The 17,675-nt window shown below is 36.2% G+C and overlaps 3 protein-coding genes across 37 annotated transcripts in view; 2 read left to right on the plus strand and 1 right to left on the minus strand.

Moving 5' to 3' along the window:
- MADD (MAP kinase activating death domain) overlaps positions 1 to 6,964 on the plus strand; it is a 65,202-nt gene extending 58,238 nt beyond the window's left edge. For all 33 annotated transcript variants that reach the window (XM_084522048.1, XM_084522051.1, XM_084522064.1 and 30 more), the window contains 2 exons: positions 3,756 to 3,802; positions 5,421 to 6,964. In XM_084522048.1, the coding sequence (XP_084378174.1) occupies positions 3,756 to 3,802; positions 5,421 to 5,528 (155 nt within the window). In that variant the 3' untranslated portion in view covers positions 5,529 to 6,964. The remainder of the gene's footprint in view (positions 1 to 3,755; positions 3,803 to 5,420) is intronic.
- Positions 6,965 to 13,715: 6,751 nt separating this feature from the next.
- SLC39A13 (solute carrier family 39 member 13) overlaps positions 13,716 to 17,675 on the plus strand; it is a 142,201-nt gene continuing 138,241 nt past the window's right edge. For 2 of the 3 annotated variants that reach the window (XM_084522103.1, XM_084522105.1), the window contains exons 1-2: positions 13,732 to 13,781; positions 14,294 to 14,365. The gene's annotated coding sequence lies outside the window, so the exon portion shown is untranslated. Of the gene's footprint in view, positions 13,782 to 14,293; positions 14,366 to 17,675 lie in introns of all 3 variants that reach the window. The other variant, XM_084522102.1, reaches the window with a different exon arrangement.
- The window catches only part of MYBPC3 (myosin binding protein C3), a 59,231-nt gene continuing 57,297 nt past the window's right edge, over positions 15,742 to 17,675 (minus strand). The window contains exons 32-33 of the mRNA XM_084522117.1: positions 17,569 to 17,611; positions 15,742 to 17,094 (exon numbers count right to left, since the gene is read on the minus strand). Coding sequence (XP_084378243.1) covers positions 17,601 to 17,611 — 11 coding nt within the window. The 3' untranslated portion in view covers positions 15,742 to 17,094; positions 17,569 to 17,600. The remainder of the gene's footprint in view (positions 17,095 to 17,568; positions 17,612 to 17,675) is intronic.

The following is a 17,675-nucleotide window of genomic DNA, read 5'->3' on the forward strand; positions in this document are numbered from 1 at the left end:
ATATGCATGGTTCAAACGATCAGATTAATGAACTTAACCACCAGAAAATTTTCTAATAGTTTAAATGATCAATGATGTCTGCATTATATGGTTGCATATTCCTTTAGTATCATGTTTTTACCCTGATGGACATGATTGATTTTACTTTCCATAGAAACTGCTTAAGGTGGTAAAACTTTATTGATGGCTTTTACAAATATGAGAGTTCAGAAGCCAAAAAATCAGCTCAAACCATGGCTTCAGCCTTTCCAAGAGAAGAGAGTGGATCAGGAATGAATCTTGGGTCATTTTTGGAGACCCAAAGTTCTCTCTTAACTCTAAGTGTTCTTTAAAATGTATTTAAATTGCTCAAGGAGACAGACAGTGTTTGTTTTAGGTATTCCCAAGCAACTTCTGTTGATGATTCTGCGATACAACTTTTAGCTATTAAATAATAACCGTAAGGAAGAAAAAGAAAAGTTGTTTTACAGAAAAAATTGTAATTAAGGAGCTACTGTAAAATCGAGATGTATGATAAGGAACTTATGGAAGGGTATTTTTCAGAAGTAAGAGAAACGAAATTGGGGAGCTGAATGCTACAACCAAAAGCTGAAAAATTAAATAACTTATAAAGTAAAAATACCCTACTCCCAAAATAGAGGTCAGAGACAAGAACCATTTTAAAGATACTAAATGAGATTTACGATTTGCCCATCCAGCTAATAAACAAAAAGAAGAAAGGAAGACAGATGTTGCAGAAAAGCCAAGCTCTCTTGTAGTACAGAATTGAGTGTTTATCTGAGGGCTGCTCTTTTGATTGTTAAAAGATGAGAAGACTTATCTGTTCAAAAGAAATCAACATTTTAATTTATAAGTGAATTGATAGTGTTCACCAAAAGGTTGCATGGCCTTCTTAAAAATGAAGTTATAAAGCTGTGTTTAAACATCGTGAACCTTGCCATGCGATTTCACTATAGAGAGAGTATGCTGAAGTAGTGCCTCCTCTTAGAAATGTGGAGTGTGCTAAACAGGTACTCCAGTCTGATGGGAAATACTTCAGTACAGGATTTTATGTTATTCTGTGAAGCGTAAGTGCTCCAACTGTAACAGTGTCAGGAAATGAAAGGTCAGTTGGTGTAACACTGGGTTTATATCACAGCATGAAAATTGGAACAGTGATTTCAGAGCAGGGTGCAAGGAGAAGTTCAGGAATTGTTGCCCACAACTGGAAATGGAGATTTAAAGTAGGTGAGGAAACGTGAGGTTCTTCCCTCTGGAATTTGAGTTACTGCTGTGTACTTGTGCTTTACTTTCTTGTGGCCCCTTCATCGCGGCTACTATGAAAACCTTCATTCTCCAGCAGGTAAAGTGATGTCCCCTGAACTCATTCTATGGTAGTGCCATATTTTCATTCACAGGACCAAAGGCTGCAGGATGGTACTTAATAATATACTCCCTTCGTCCACTTAGGTTAACAGCATTAGGATTAAGTTTTAATGTTAGAAGAAAAGTACTTCTGCTAATCTCTTAATTTGAGTTTTGGGTGGGGTTGCCTTTCTTTTTTTTTTTTTTCCTTCTGTATTCTGCAGTGGTAGTGCTTTGACTTCTGTGGGTGTAAATCCAAGGCCATTTTTATTCTTCCTAACCCAGTCCTCTCAGGAGAATTTTTCACACTGAAAGGACTGTGAAGGAGTACTGTACTTAAAGAAAAAGGCAATTTACTGACTGCAAAGTGAGGAAGATGGTACCTTGCCTAGGTGCTCTCCTGTTCCTTCTCTTCCTGTTATCAGTTATAATACGAGACTTTACAGTTTCCCTTCTCTCCTTCCCTTGTGGCCCAAGGTCCTTACAGATTTCCCTTCCTGCTTTTTGAAGAGTATATGAACAGTTATATGTTATCCAGTGGGCAGTGAGACTTACACAGCTGTAAAAATCCTACCCTATTTGGCTGTGCACCAGCCTCACTCCCACCTTTACCCCCTGGTGACATGGAGTTAATTTGGAACATCTGGTGCCAACGGGTAAGGTAGCTTGGATGTGCACCTCCTTATCTTCCCAACTCTAGTTACTGGTATCACTGGGGCAGTGCAGCCTGGGTGTGCACTTCCCGTTTTTCGGTCATTAATGTAACAGCCATCTGTCCGAGAAAACAGAACTGAAAAATCAAACAAATATTATATTACTTCTTAAAATCATATTCTGTAGTTTTCACTAGATTTTTTTTCAGGAATGACAATACCATGGCATACTAGAATTGGTAGGCACTGGTTTGTACTTCGAGTACCTTTCCAAACCCAGTCTGCACTGCCTACTTTTGGCCCTCTAGAGCGTGATCCGTCTCCCTCTCCAACGTTTAGCTGTGTCATATAGTTGAAAAGATGACATCTGCATGAATAGGCTCTGTTGTGGATTTTTCCTAGTTACTCATACTGAACTCATCTGCCTCTGTTTCTTTTCTCATCATTAGTACAGTGTGTAATAAATCACTTACCCTTCCTCTATGAACCTGGTATGGTTTGGTTTTGCATAATTTCTATACTACTGCTTCTAAATTTTTTTTTGTTGTGATACAGAAATCCCATGGCAAATTTCAGCTATTCTGGAAGGGAAGTATTCAGAGTTGGTCTTGTTATTATGCTGATCTTAACATTTAAAATTTGCCATTTGTATGTTCTTAATGTGGTCTTTGTTCTCTCCTGGTGATTTCCCATGGTATCTGTTCACAACAATATTTGTAGACCAAGTGTGAGGTTAAAGGCACAGTTCGGATGCAGTGCACGCTGATGGGATGGTTACAGCTCACTTTATGCATTCCACAGTGAGAGCAAAACACAACTTTTTCTTTAGCTTTATTATGTTCTTTCTTACCGTTAGTTTGAGGCACTTTTTCTTTAGCTTTATTATGTTCTTTCTTACCGTTAGTTTGAGGCAGTGCAAGGGAGCAACATGAAATTTTCAGGATAATAGATTTTTCATCAGTGCCCTAATCCTCTTTTTGTATAAAATCTGGAAAACAAGTAAAGCCTGGTATTTTATGAGGATATGTAACTGAAATCCATGTTTTACTTTAAGGCAATTTGTTCAAAAGCAAAGAACATTTTCAGTGAGTATGTCAAGTTAAAAGGAACAAACACACACCTCCTAAACAGGAAAAAGACTATTTTGAGAAACTCTTGAAAGACAGATGGGAAACAGTCTTCCAGTTTAGAAAAAAAACAACTCCCTAATTTCCTTTTTTTTTTTTTTTTTTTTTTTTTAAACCCTCTGGATTTCACTAGGTTACTACCAGAGTGTCCAACAGCTCTTTTGAGATTTGTTATTCAGTCAGCAGGGAAGGTTTCAAACATCTAAAGGGTAAAATCTTTGGGAATCAAGTACTGACAAACTCCTGTGGAATTGTTGGTTTGTTTCATTGCACTAAGCATTAATGATATTTTGCCATTAATGTTGCTGGCTAGCAGGAATGAATATTATTAGAAAAGCCAGAGTCTTTAAGAACCATCAAATATCTATTGTGATTTTCCAAACAGAGACAATGAAATATTTTGCCAACCTGAGTAATTCATTATGACATTACCACTATCGTCAAGGATGTGTAATGTAAGAAAAGAGGAAAAAGAAGTATCTAGAAGTGAGGGATAGTGAGATGCCCTGTTCCTGCACCTGCTGTCTGTGTGCATCCCTTCCCTTTCCTATGGGAACATTGTGCTATTTCTTTCCCTTTTTCCTCTCGTTTTTTGAACTTTTTGTTTTGTCTCTTGCCCGTCCGGTTTTAGTTCCTGAAACTAAAGAAGTGGTGAGCCACAAGTACAAGACGCCAATGGTGAGTCAACTGTGATGCCTTCTGGTAGTTCTTTAGAGGATATATCTTTATATTGTCACATGGAGAAAAGAAATGCATTGAGATTGCAGGATTTGCAATGCTAACACTGCAGTGAAGTACAAGCTTCTCTTAATTAAAGCCTTCCCTTAATTAAAACCCTTGTGAAACTTGTTGATTCTTGTTCCTATGACACCAGAGAATCTCGCAGGTAATGTAGAAAGTGTGGTCTCTTTCATTAAATAGAGAAGCCAAACCAGCTAGCTTGCATCTTTAACTTCAGCACAATATGCTATTGAAACTGTTAAACTGAAGACAGTGCAGAACACAATCCATAATCCACAGACCAGATGGAAAAGGAAACTAATTTCTGGGCATAAAGTGGTTGCTATCTGAGTTTGTGAATAATTCCATTCTCTTCACGAAAGTGAGCAGTGAGACAAGAGATAATAATCAGGCTTTTATGTACTTAGGAGGAAGAAAGAGACACCAATGATTATCATCGTAACTGACATTTCTTCAGTTATTTTCTCTGAAGTATGGTGTATACATTTGGTAATTACATGGAAGCTGACAGTCCTTTAAGGGGAAAAGAAGTAAGATACTTGAAGAAGCAAGAAATGTGTTATAAACAACATTCCTAGAATATATGTAACTTAAGAAGCAGATAGCTATATTTTTTAACAAGCCATTTCAATGAAAATGAATGATAATTTACAGAAGCGTTTTAGCTTGTCCTACAATACAACAAAGCATGCTGTCATACACGTATAACAAAGATGATAAATATAAGCCTCGGTATACAGGACAAGAACTTTTCAGATCATCAGAATAGCCAGTATTAAAACTTGGTTATAGACTGAGTTAGTCTTACCTTCACTGAATTGTGCTGCCAGTTGCATGCTAGACAAGGATTTTCTATTAAGTAATAGTACACGTAATCATTTAAAAACATTATTTGTAAATCTTTCTAATGGTTTGTGAAAGCCTCTGCTCTAAGACAGTGACAAATATGTTTGGTATTTTTTGTATGAAACATGCAATGTTGGGTATTGTTTATATAAATATATATATAAAAATTTTAAAAAATCCCAACTTTTGTTAGCCATGGATTCACTAGCTTTGGTTAACAGATAACAGGGATTACCAGTCCTTATACTTTTGAGCATAAAAAGATTACCATTGTGAATACGGAAGAATCCTTCCATCTCATTGAGTCAAGGTATAGTATTGGATGTTTAGTTTTACAGGTGTTTTTTGTTAATTCTTTCAACCCCTCCAAGAAAAATGATTTTAACTTCATGCAACAGGCCAAAAGCAATTATGTAGGATGTTTTTGCTAAAGCACTGTCCAACTTTCTTACTTAGCGTACTAGTCTTAAAAATTATGAGTAGTCACACTATCAAGCAACTAACACTTTTATCCCCAAGGTGTTTTGTTTGTTATAAGGCTTGTCTTCTCTATTTCAGTTAGAAAATAGCATCAGACACTTATTCCAAATTTTTTATGTAGCAAGAGTATTTGTCCCATGAAGGCATACAACAGAATACAAAATGTGCAGTGGATTTTATAAAATGCTAAATCATCTGAATTTTGTTATCTCCATTTCTAACCTCGTAGGCTCATGAGATCTGCTACTCCGTGCTGTGTCTCTTCTCTTATGTGGCTGCCATTCGTGGGAAAGAGGCAGAAAACAAAAGCAAACCACCTCGGCCAGTTTCCAGTTGATCATGATATTGGGAAGTACCTACCCTTCGGCACACTGACGTGCTGCAGTATTCCCATTTTTACTGCAGTTACTGGATCTCACTTTGCTGTCTTCTATGAGAACTTGATTATTTATGTATGACCCTGCAAGTCTTTTCCCGTAGAAAAATCTAAGACTTCATTGCTCAGTCTCCTTCTGAATTCATCTTTAACGGAGTTTTTATATGAGCTGTTCATCAGACAATTTTGAGCATCAGCATCCAGCTGTGAGTGACCTACTCTGGCCATTCCTTGGAATTCCCTTTTTCTTAAGGTGGCTAACATAGCCTGAGTTCAGTTGTTTTTTTGTTTCTAGTGGTACTCGTTCCAAATTTATCACTTTACAACTGCAGGCTTCTGCTTTCAGATTCTCTCATTGTGCACAGTGGAAGCAGTCCGGTCCTGCATGTTGTTTAAATGTAATGTTTTTATTGTTTTCCTTCTGTGTTGTTCATTTTTACCCACCGACATGGAGTTCTTGTCACACAGTTCTTCAAACCCTTTTGGTAGAAATGAACACTTTAGCTACTGTAGTCTGAAAATATCACGTGACAATTGAAGTTTGGCTATTAAATTGCTCTGTCTGTGGAGGTGACTGCTTCTCAAGTGGGAAAAAGAGAAAGAGACAGAAAGAAAGAAACTCTGAAGGTAGTATATTGTGAAAAACCCTGGCACCCCATGAATTATGTGGTTTTTCAAATCGGAGTTTAGATAATATCTGTAGACATCTCAGCAGTATAGTTAATAGATACATATAGCACTACTGAAAGCAGTTAATCACAGAGGGCAGAAAATGGAAATGTAAAATTTGGAAACATTATTGGCAGAAACACATGTCAAACCAATGTAATTCTGGGTTCGTAACTGTATTCTATACAAGATGTTTCTATAGCAATGTACAGAACATACTCAGAAGCTCAAAGGATTATCTGGTCTCCAAAATTTTTAAGCTATTGCTTTTTTTTTCAATCTCTACTTGCATATCAAGGAATCTCGCAAATACTGGGTTAATGCGTAATGAAACTCCTTCAGTTAAAATTATCCATCACATTCCTTATTTTAAGTAGACTGAATATGAATGTTTCTTGCATCCTGATTTTGTTATTGAAATGTACTGCACTTGTATGGAAAGCTCTTAGGATGCTGCGAGGAGAGACTGTCTGGAGCAAATAATGTTACATGTAAAATACCTGGAAAAATGCTCTGATGCATACTGATGTATTGTATGTTTTGATGTAGGATTCTGAGTAAATGAACCCAGATATAACCCTGTTTTGGCTTGGTCAGGGTCTCTACTGTTTTGAATGGAATAAACTAGTAATGCGTGAGGAAAAGATGTAAATATTACAGTACCACATCTATTTATAGAAACTGTACAGCTGTCTGAATGTGAAAATAAAATGTCATTCAACCAGCAACTTGTTTTTATCCTTCTGTGCTTTAACTTTTCTGTTCATGCAGCTTACTCTGAAATTAATGTAGCTATATACAAAACACAACATACACATACGTGAAATAATGAAAAAGAGCAAACCATATATGGAAAATTACATTTCTTTCCACATCAATAGTTGAAACTTGTATTTTTGTTGTTGTTTTCTTCTTTCGTAACATCCATGTAATATGTATTTTAAAAAAAGTGAAAAACATAGGAATAACATACACATCTGAATTATTGATATATTGGTTGTGGACGTGCAAATAGAAAGCAAGTATGAAAAATCATTAACACTTTGCTAGTAAGAAAACAAAAACTAACAAACCTTGAATTTAGCTTTTTTATTTTCTTTGATCTTTTGAGACTTTAAGTTTTCTTATGGCAATACTGGAATTTTTAGCAAATGTTGTATTCTTTATATTACCGTACTACAGGTTGAAATCCTTCAGTTAAGACTTAAATCATGTTAGACTGCATAAATGTTCCACTAACTGCAATACTGGGTCCCACTTAGGCAAACAATATTAATTTTTAAATTTTAAATATTATGTTAACAGGCCTATTGACATACTCAAACTCGCTATAAAGAGAAGATTAAGGTTTTAAATAACAATTGATGATGTGCATTTAATTGTTATCTACAGCACCCTTTTTTCCCTCTAAGAGCTGTCTTTGTGTGGATGTGTTTCTGTGTGACTGAAAACCATGAAGTATAATCTTTTAGAGCTATGCATTATAGACTCATGAAAAACTTAAGTCCCAAGTAAGACTTAAATGGGCCTTACAAGAAAAATCGCCTCCTGTCCCTTTCAACAGCATTTTTGTTACAGAATGGCTGTGGCTAAAGTTGCAGAGGTTGCTGTTCACAGGCAAGAATCAGTAACTCTGCAAATGGGCTGACATGGGGCTTTTGGCCTTCAGGTGAGAGCAACTAAAGAAATTCTTGAAATGTATGAAATCTTTCTGGAACTTGATGATGTGTAATTGTGCTTGGCAGGTGTTCTGTTCTGCTAACTGAGGGAATGTAGCACATTCATCTGAGATAAAGGCATGCCGTACAGTGTTTTCACTGCTAAATACTCATTGTGGTTCCCTGGAAATCTAATACAGCTCTGGAGGTTACATTTAAAACTGGCCTAAGAGTGTAAGTCTTTCAGAACGCAGTCTTCTACCCTTTCCACCTTAGCTTCATCACTCCTAAATGTTGAAAGGTATGTAAACTTTTCTTTGTAGGAAAAGAATAATTACAGCAATTTCCATGTGTTTTGTCATGTCCTACTTATTTTGATCCTTAGGTAAGAATTCCTTAGCAGCCATAAGCACTTAGAGGCTTCTAAGCCTTCCAAAATTAAATGGAATACTGAATATTGGTAATAACAAATAGTGCAAGAATACTCATGGAACAAAATGGCTTAAGCTACCGGTTTTACCACTAGGAGGAGCTCGTGATTTAGTGTTACAATATTTTAAGCTGACAACCTTTTTATTTTAACACTTGTGATATTTCCAAGGCCCTTACACAAATAGCAAATACGTTAGTTATGTGACAAAGATTGATGAACTTGCCTTAAACCTTAAGGCAGTTGCTTGTCCTGAACAAATTTCTTTCTCTGTTACAATTCTTTGTTCGTGGAAGTTGGTTTTCAAAATGACCAGTAACCATTCCCTGCAAATATTAATGTTTGTGACTGGTCTTCCTGGCAGTTTTTCAAAGTGGAGCTGGAGTTCCTAATTATCTTTCTTTGGGATTGCAGATCTTCACTGTGGTGTTCCAAAAAGAAGGTACCTTTGTTTTTGTTTGTAAATGCAGTGTTGATTTCTAACATGAGTAGACCTAAATTTTAAAAGATTAAAGGTTTTAGTATTGGTCAGTGTCACAGTGGTGGTAAAAATTGTGAAGTTGAACATTGAGGAAAGGGTTCATTGCTTCAAGAAATCTATTGTAAAAACTTCCTACACCCTGATTCCTAGCTGCAGATACACCTGCCAATCCTACTTCGACACTTTCACCACAGAAGAGCTTGTAGGATAAAATATAAGCTGTTCTCCTGGGCACCCAAAAGCTAAATAGCTAGAAGATGGAAATTATGAAGAATTTGTTTTACAACTAAAATTCTTAGTGATCAGAGTGGATGGGAAAATGTGGCTATGATTCTAAGCCATCTTTGGAGCCTTTATATTATAATTATACTAAAGATAAAAATATTTCTAGAGCCATGCTACTTATGCCAGACAAGGGCTTTTGGTTCCCACTGAGTGTACTGCCAATAAGGAAGCAATTGCTAATATTGCTTATAAGGAATGGAAGCAAACCAGCCACTGGGTCAGGCATAGACTGCCCTGACCACTGAATTCAGAACTAAATGAAAATAGAAGCTCAGCTTCATAGAGCATAGAGTTTGGGTAGGAAGAGACCTTAAAGATCATCTAATATCTAATTCTCACAAAGAGAGCAATATTTAGATCCCACTTCCCCTTGATTGCCAAATGGATTGAAGTTAGAAGAAGTTGCCTGTGAAATGAGTTCCTGCTTCTGTGAGAAAAATGGCTTCTGCACTGCAGCAGTGGTATTTAGGAACTCCAAGTCACTGCTCTTAGACAAGCAAAGTTCTGGTGAAAAACATCTCCTAGCTCCTAAAGATGTGGGAGTAGAAGCAAGAAGCAGCCACTTTATGCAAAGGACCTTGCCACACAAGCCAATGCCAAAAAGCTTCTCACTCTTCCAGAATTTACAATTTAGCCAGCCTTGCTTCTCACAAGGACAAGACATTTCTAAACAGCTGAGTGGGGTTATTTTGCCTCTGCTAGCTGCAATGACTTTTTGTGCAGCCCTGTCTTATAACGCTCTTATAAGATGTTCAGTGTGAGCTAGAGCTTTGAGTTCCTAAAGCTGTTCCTAGTGCTGATATTCAATAAAATAGTAGAAATAAAATAGCAGAAACATGCTGATGCTTTAAATAATAGTAGTATATGATTGCTCTTTCCAGCGCTGTATCCAAAGGTTTGAAAGCTTGATGCTTGTGATGAATGAGGTTTGAGTACACGTGAGTACAACAGAGGACCTCTTTCAGGCAGATTCTGTGCTCAGATATGATAAAAACCAGCTCAACAGTTACACCAAGCATAGTATAATCGTAAGTTGATTTTCTGTTTAGGTTTGCCTAGTATAATTGTAATTATAATAATTGTAATAAGGTAGTTTTCTGGTTGCATGTGTGCAAAGCTTTGAAACTTCTGAGAAGTAGCAGTTGTAGCACTGACAAATTTTCTTCCAGAAATCAGTCCTACAAAGAAAGAACCACATATACAACAACCAAGGGCAAGTAGTGTTGCTTCTATTTACAAGTTACTATAGTGATAAACGTGGTTTAGGAACCTATATAGAAATAGAAATCCCCTTCTCCTAAAATAGCAGTACGTAAAAAGGAACAAACGGTGGCCTGAAAAACACCAAGTAAAGCTCTAAACAGTTGCTTCCTTTAAGTAGATGAAAACTCTGGTTCTGTATTTCCGTTCCTTTTCTTCCACTCTTTTCTGCCTTTTCAGTTTCCCTCAATAATGCCAGTGAGCACCTATCTTTATCCACAGCATTCTGGGTGTCAGAGCGGTCTCTCCTTCCCTTTTCTTACAGTTTCCCTGCTTTTCATACAGTTTCCTTTCTTGGATTCCTTGCTATTTCCCCACACCTAATTTCTTGGCCTAGACTCACTTCAGCCACTCATTCTCAGTTCCACACCTCAGTTTCTCCTCAGATGTCTCTCTCTGTTTAGTGTTTTTTCATCCATTCTTCTCACCATCATAGTATGTAAATCATGTTCCAGCCTCTGCACAAGCAGTCCGGGCCTATGCTCTCTTGCTCATCTTTCTCTGTCCTCTTCCAACTTCCACTCAATCTTTTTCCTCTTACCAAGCTCTCTGCCACCCTCCTTTCATCATCTGTCATCCCTCAGCCTCAGTCTGCTCTTACTCCTTTTGCATTAAAATGAAACTGTTTGCAGTGGAGTGCTAAAGAGTGCTATTGAGGGAACAGAAAAGATTTTCTGCTGATCACCTATAGCACCCAGCAGCAGCTTTTCCATATACGTCTTGGAAACTGTTCAACCATTTCATCTGATATTAGAAATAAATGGGTCTAAAACAGACTTGTAACCTAAAAAACTGTCTAAGTTAACATGTTTTCAGTGATGAGGAGAGAAGTGTCATGCATTCTGAAATTTTTGAAGACTTTTATCTAGTCAAAATCTACTTTTTTTTTTTTTTTAAAAAAAAAAAAAGAGGTAATGTATACACGACCCAAAGTAGAAGAAAATCCTGGATTCTTCACTTTTTTTTTTTTTTTTTGCTTCGGATTTTTGTTTATGAAAACTAGTGGTAAACAACAAAGCCATATTTGAGAGTTACGCTAGTAATTCATCTTTTTTGTGATCATGCTTTCCTGGAATAGACCTGCTTTACTGGAGCAATTATCTGTCATTATGACAGATACGAAGCAAATGCAACCTTCATAAAGGTTAAATTACTTTCATCTACATCCTGACCTAATGTATTTGGGTCCCACAGTCCATACTTCCAAGTAAAACAGTTACAACTACGTATGATTTTCCTAATACTTGTTTTATACACCATAATGAATATAAAGTAAAAGTCAGGTGGTTTTCCATGGTGAAGGAAAAAAAGGAGGCACACTTACCACTTATTTTTTTCCAACATTTATGCATATAAATTTCCATAATTTTTCCCATCAACATGTTTTATATGGATTACTTTTTTTTTTTTTTTTTTTTTTGTATCATTCATCTTCTGTAATGTTGTCTCAATACAGAATTAAACCTGAAATGTGTTCATAGCTAGTTGGATAGTTATCTGTGTTTTTGTGGCTACTTGTTGTCAACACTTCTGTCTGGCACAAGAAGCACATGCTAGACTATTTTTTCCATATAAGGACCTCAAGAATGAAGCTGTTCTTATCTGTTTCTTTTAAACCTTCACCAGTTCAACCTGTTTTAAGATACATTACTTGTGCAGACTGCTGTATGGACCCTGCTCAAAGACAAGTGAAGGATATCTCGCCGTCAGCCTTTGTTGCCCTAATATAGAGTTCTGTGGTTGAGGGGCACTTGAAAGGTATCAGTAGGGCTATTTTTAATCTCAGCAGAGTGTTCTTAGAAAATTCATTTGTAAGGAGACAGGAATGGTTTTATTTCTAAACCTCCTCTAAGATGTGGTAGTGACAAAAGTCTCTCCTAAACATGTATAAGGATTTTATTTCAAAGAAACTCTATGATAAAGGCAACATAAATGACTTCTCTAGCTTCCAAAAACATCTTTTGCCATCTTATCAACATCTTATAGATCTCATTTGAATGACCCTCGAATGATTAAGTTATAGAAACAAATGCTCGTGATTTAGTCTTTTCTTGTGTTTGTATTCATTTTATTCAATTATATATCTCCCTTGGAATAGCTAGCACAATAATCCTTTCTTAGAAAGAACGATACCTGCAGATGTGGTGTGCTGAAACCATCTTAAATTTTGCCTTGCCCTGCATAGAAAAGCTTTATTACAATAATTAATGGGAACCTCTTTACATTTCACTGTAATCTTCAATGAGTCAAATTTATTTTTTTAAAATAATTTCTTATAATAAGCTTAGGGAAAAAAAACAAAACAAAAAAACCCAGTAAAGACTCCTGTTGCCTTTTGCAGAGTAGCAGTATTAAACACCAGCCAAGCTGGCAGCCCAGTTTGGTGGCTTTTTATTTATTTATTTATTTATTTATTTATTTATTTTTAATTGGTTAGAAACAGAAGTGCTGAGGTACTAATGGGCCAACTCCTGTACTTGTTCTTATTCATGCTGTTGGTGTGGTTCCAGAGAATGTTTATCCCTTCTTGTAGAGGGACCAGGAAGATACACTTGAGGCCAGTAAGGCACTTTATGCCATTTTAAATATTCTATTGGGATGGGATGAAATCTAGCAACCTTTACCTTCATCCTCCACACTCAATTTGCAATGATTTTGTTCAGACTTTACAAACCTAAGTAATATTCTCTCAGACCATGAGAGGCCTGCTGGAAACTTATTTAAAATCCATTTAAAATCACCATGTGAAAATCCATTTAAAATCACCATAAATCACACACACACCATGCTGTGTGTGTGATTTATGACAGGAGTGTAGTCACACTGAACCTGCTTTTGCTCCCCAAGCATGACAAAAACTAGGCTCTCTTCTGTCAAAAAAGCAACATTAAGGAAATATTCCCCATCCCTATGACAGAACTGATCTAATTTTAAGGTGATAAATCCACCTGGTAATCTTCTGATCTCAGTACGGTTGTGCATACATTTCTCTCTTTCCCTGTCATGTGTGCACGTTGGCATTTACATTGTCAAGTGCTGACTGCATTAAGGACATGAGAGATACTACTCATGAACTAAACATGTTTTTATTTGCAAAAAAACCCCACACGATTTCCTTTAGTACTGCCACCTCAGTGTGAGGGAGGCATCTGAACTTCTATGCTCGACCTGCTTCGAGCTTCTGAAGGCAACGGGCGGGCCCCGGCCGCGGGCCCTGCGCCTCGCCTCAGCGCAGCGCGGGAAGGGAGAGGGCTGGTGCGCCGCCATTTCGCGGCGGCGGGACCGGCCCCGGCGGCGACGGATGGTGGAGATTTTCCCCCTTTCCCCTCCACGTACGTGTCCCCATGTCCTGATGGGGACAAACCAGGCTGCCCCGGGAGCGGGGTGGCTGCCACATGGGGCGGGAGTCCCCTGGCATCCCGCCGGTGGTGGTAAGAGAGCCCGGTCAGCCGTCCCCAGAAAGGCGCTGAGGGATACTTGTCAAAATGGGGTTCTGTCACTGCCCGACCGTCAGGTGCTAGCGTTTAAGGGAGAATTAAAATGCATTAAAAAAATCGCAGACATGAAGTTAAGCTTGTGAGTGGCCTGAAGAGGAACTCAGTTTTATAGTTTTTCAGTAAGATTTGGGTAGTGCTTTAAAATTGGATTAATTAGTAAGAAAATATGTGGTGTAGTCATAGAAGAGCCAAATCTTCATTGCTGAGAAGTTTACTCAATTTTAGAATTGCACTTGAAGGATTTATTTTATTTTATTTTATTTTATTTTATTTTATTTTATTTTATTTTATTTTATTTTATTTTTTGTTTAGTTAAGTATGGTACACTTTGGATTTTGATTTTTTTTCTTTCTCCTGGATTTTATATGCTATTTTTCCTTTTATTGTACTTTTATGAAGCGATGGTCAGCCATTAACTTATTTTACTTTTATTTTTTCTCTTGTAGAATAACAGTCAAGATCTGCACTTGTAAAAACAAAAACAAAACAGATTGCACTTAAGAAAATGAGGAGTTCTGGTAAGGTTTGCTTGCATTGACGCTTTAATTCCATTTTATGGCTTCTGTAAGGGCTACTGAGCGAAACTTCCCTTGGCCAGGACAGTATTTCCTTATCAGATTTAGATGTAACATTTAGACAACAGCAGTTAGTAGATTTTTTTTTTTTTTTTTTAATTCTGTGGTCTTTGTTGATAATGTTTTTACACTTGGTTATACCTTGCTAATTTGCAAAAAATAAAAGGGGAAAAAAAAAGGAAATGCCTTCCTCAGCCCTTCTGACGGTACATAACAACTGAAGGTGTGAATATTTGCTATTACATTCAGAGACCATAATTCCATCTGATTTTGTAGCAGAGGAGATCCCCCACAAGAAAGTATTAATTAAAACCATAATTTGTCAAGTTGCCTTACAGGTGTGATAGGGAAAAATTGAAATACTTTTATTGTCCTTAACCAGCTACGTTTGGCAGAAGCTGCTTGGTCTATGTAGCTTTAATTAGATTGGGATGAAAGTAATTTATATACTTATTAACAACATGAAGTTAATGATCAATTAATTAAATATGTAGTAAAGATCAGTAATAGAACAAATAAACTGCAATACTAGGTGACTGGAAAAAAGTAATAAACACCCACAAATTTCTAAAGATTCTTCTAGAACTTTTGCTAGGAAGTTCTGATCTTGCATGCACAGCTTCTCCCTCTTCCAATTTTCACTGTGTGAGGAGTGACTTGAATTTTCATTTTTTAGGATTCAAATTTTTAGAAATCATTTTTTTAAAATTAACTTGACTGCACTACTTCTTTCGTAACTTTAGATTTGGACTTGTGTTTATTTATATGTGGTAGAATTTTGTATTTGAAGACCATTCAAACAAAATTTCATGAAAAATGATTGACATTTTGAAAGCATAAATTTGTAGTACACTTCTTTTCACGGTGGAAATAAATGTTCACTTGTGAAAATACTGCTCTTCCTAGAAGCATTATGCTCACATTGAATAGCTAAAGATCAAGTGGAAAAATCAATTTTCGTAGTGACTTTTGATTCACTTTTGTACTCTTGCAATCTTGTACCCTATTACAGCATGAAAGTACTCTCTGTGTGAAACACCTTTCTGATAATAGAATGCATTTGGTATAGCACCTGATTCTCTTCAGGATAAACTGTCCTTTGTAATCTAAGCTCTTGCAATTCAGTCTCTGCTTTTCAATAGACAGATCCCACAGTTGTTGGGTTGATCCTTTAAGACCACTTAGCATTCTGCTAATAGGTAATAAAGTTATTTGTAATACAGAACACATCGCCGACTTTTACATGTGATATGTGTCTTATTTTTAAAATAATAGTGTTGCTTAGAAGAAGAAAGAACAAAACAGTGTAAACTCACTTGTTTTTTTTCCATCATTTTTATTTATTTGTCAAATAATAACAATGTATAGCAGAAAAATGTTGACCTTGTGCAAGTTAACTTTGGTTTCAGTAGACTATCTTTCTTTGTTCTGATACTGTAATAAAATAACCAAAATACACATCTAATTAAATAAGTTTTTATTATGAAGGCATAATTGCTTGTGTAGTGCAACTAACATGCTGTGTCGGACACACTTTTCCTTCTCTATTGGCATGTTGGAGGTAGGGGAGTAGTGTTACTTCTGTTCTTTGTGTTGTGTTTTCAAAAGCATAATGCTTCCTGGATTAATTTAATCTTCCCACTTTCTCTTGTACTGTGATTTCATGAAAAAATACTTTCCAGCCAGAGACTACTGGAGATCCAGAAAAACCTCAACCCACAAATTCTATTCAAAATGGTAGGTGAGAAGATATACATACCATATATAGATAGACTTTCAAAAGCCTTCAGTAATAATTGATGACAGTAAGTTCATTGCATTTATTACATGCTTTTATATATATATATATTTGTGCAAATAATCTTCCTCTACATCTTTCATCATTTCATTTGATGTACGAAATTATCTCTGTACATTATTGTGATATCTATTGTTTGCAGAAACATCAAATACCTGGAAGTCTATGCAGGTGTCTTTTCAAAAACTAGAAAAACAGTAGTGGGTAATAATCACAGAATTTATAGGTTGGAAGAGACCTCAAGATCATCAAATAATCTATTCTCTATATAAAGCACAACAGTAGCCTAACCCATAGATTTTCAAATGGTGTGTTTCAGACGTGGTTCTATAAAAGTCTGCTCAAGAGCGTAGAAGTGGGTACTTCAAGCATTACTGGTAAAAGCAGGAGGAATGAAAATTACTTTCTGTTGTGCAGAGATTGACATGACGAAAGGTGATTCAATATTAGAGATAATCCATTAGTATTTCATTATTCTGAGCTACTTGTTTCTTATGAAGCATCTCGGAAGTCTGAGAAAAAAAAATGCAAAAGTGGGGAATTTATGCTAGTCTCAGACATCAGGAATTTGTTTCACTTGTAATTTTAGTACTTGTTTTTTCAGACATCTTATGTATGTAATGGGGAAATTTTTTATCATTCTTTCCCTGACTATCTTCACATGCAAACAGGGACAGTGAAACTAAAATAGATATATGAAAGGAGGGAAAAATCATCTGAAAATACGCTGAGTAAGCAGGGCACTGCAATACACCCCTACCTCCCAATACACATGTATCAAATCACTTTTAAGGTGATCAGGATTCTTTAGTGTAACTGAAATTATCCTTCATTAATTTCTTCATTTTTCTTGTCTTCAAATTCCACTCTGATGCTGAGACAGAATGGGAGAAAGGATTTAGTGTTGAATACACGAATCAACTAACTTATAGCACTTCCATTTTTAAAAAGTCTCAAAATAGATGCAGTGTAATTTTAACTATGATTAATGCGCAGAAATTGTTGATACTACTTAGCTCTATATTAATAAATAGCATGCCTTCTATATGGAGTGCTTATAATGAGTTAAGAAATAAAATAAAGTACTCTTAATCTTACGGATTTATACACAATGTACAGTGTATTGAAGATTGAGACCTGTGAAATACTGACTTCAAATCAAACAGTCTTGCAAGAATGTGATCACAGGATAATTATTAAAAGCAGACAGAAATCAGAATATGCACCCCCCCCTCAGACTATCAAAATTCCATGAATTCTATAACATGCATAACTAAAGATTGTTTAAAAATATATTTAACCAGACATCCATTGTTCCTGTATCCAGATGAATTATTCTGAGTCATACCTTGGCTTGCAGATGAATTTAGATTCAGAGTCTTACTGAGGTACTGGAAGATGAAGAAATATGTAAAATTATGTTACCAGACAGTAAAGGACGCAAATTTTAAATTG

This window comes from Aythya ferina, assembly GCF_964211825.1.
Source record: "Aythya ferina genome assembly, chromosome: 5".
Taxonomy (NCBI): domain Eukaryota; kingdom Metazoa; phylum Chordata; class Aves; order Anseriformes; family Anatidae; genus Aythya; species Aythya ferina.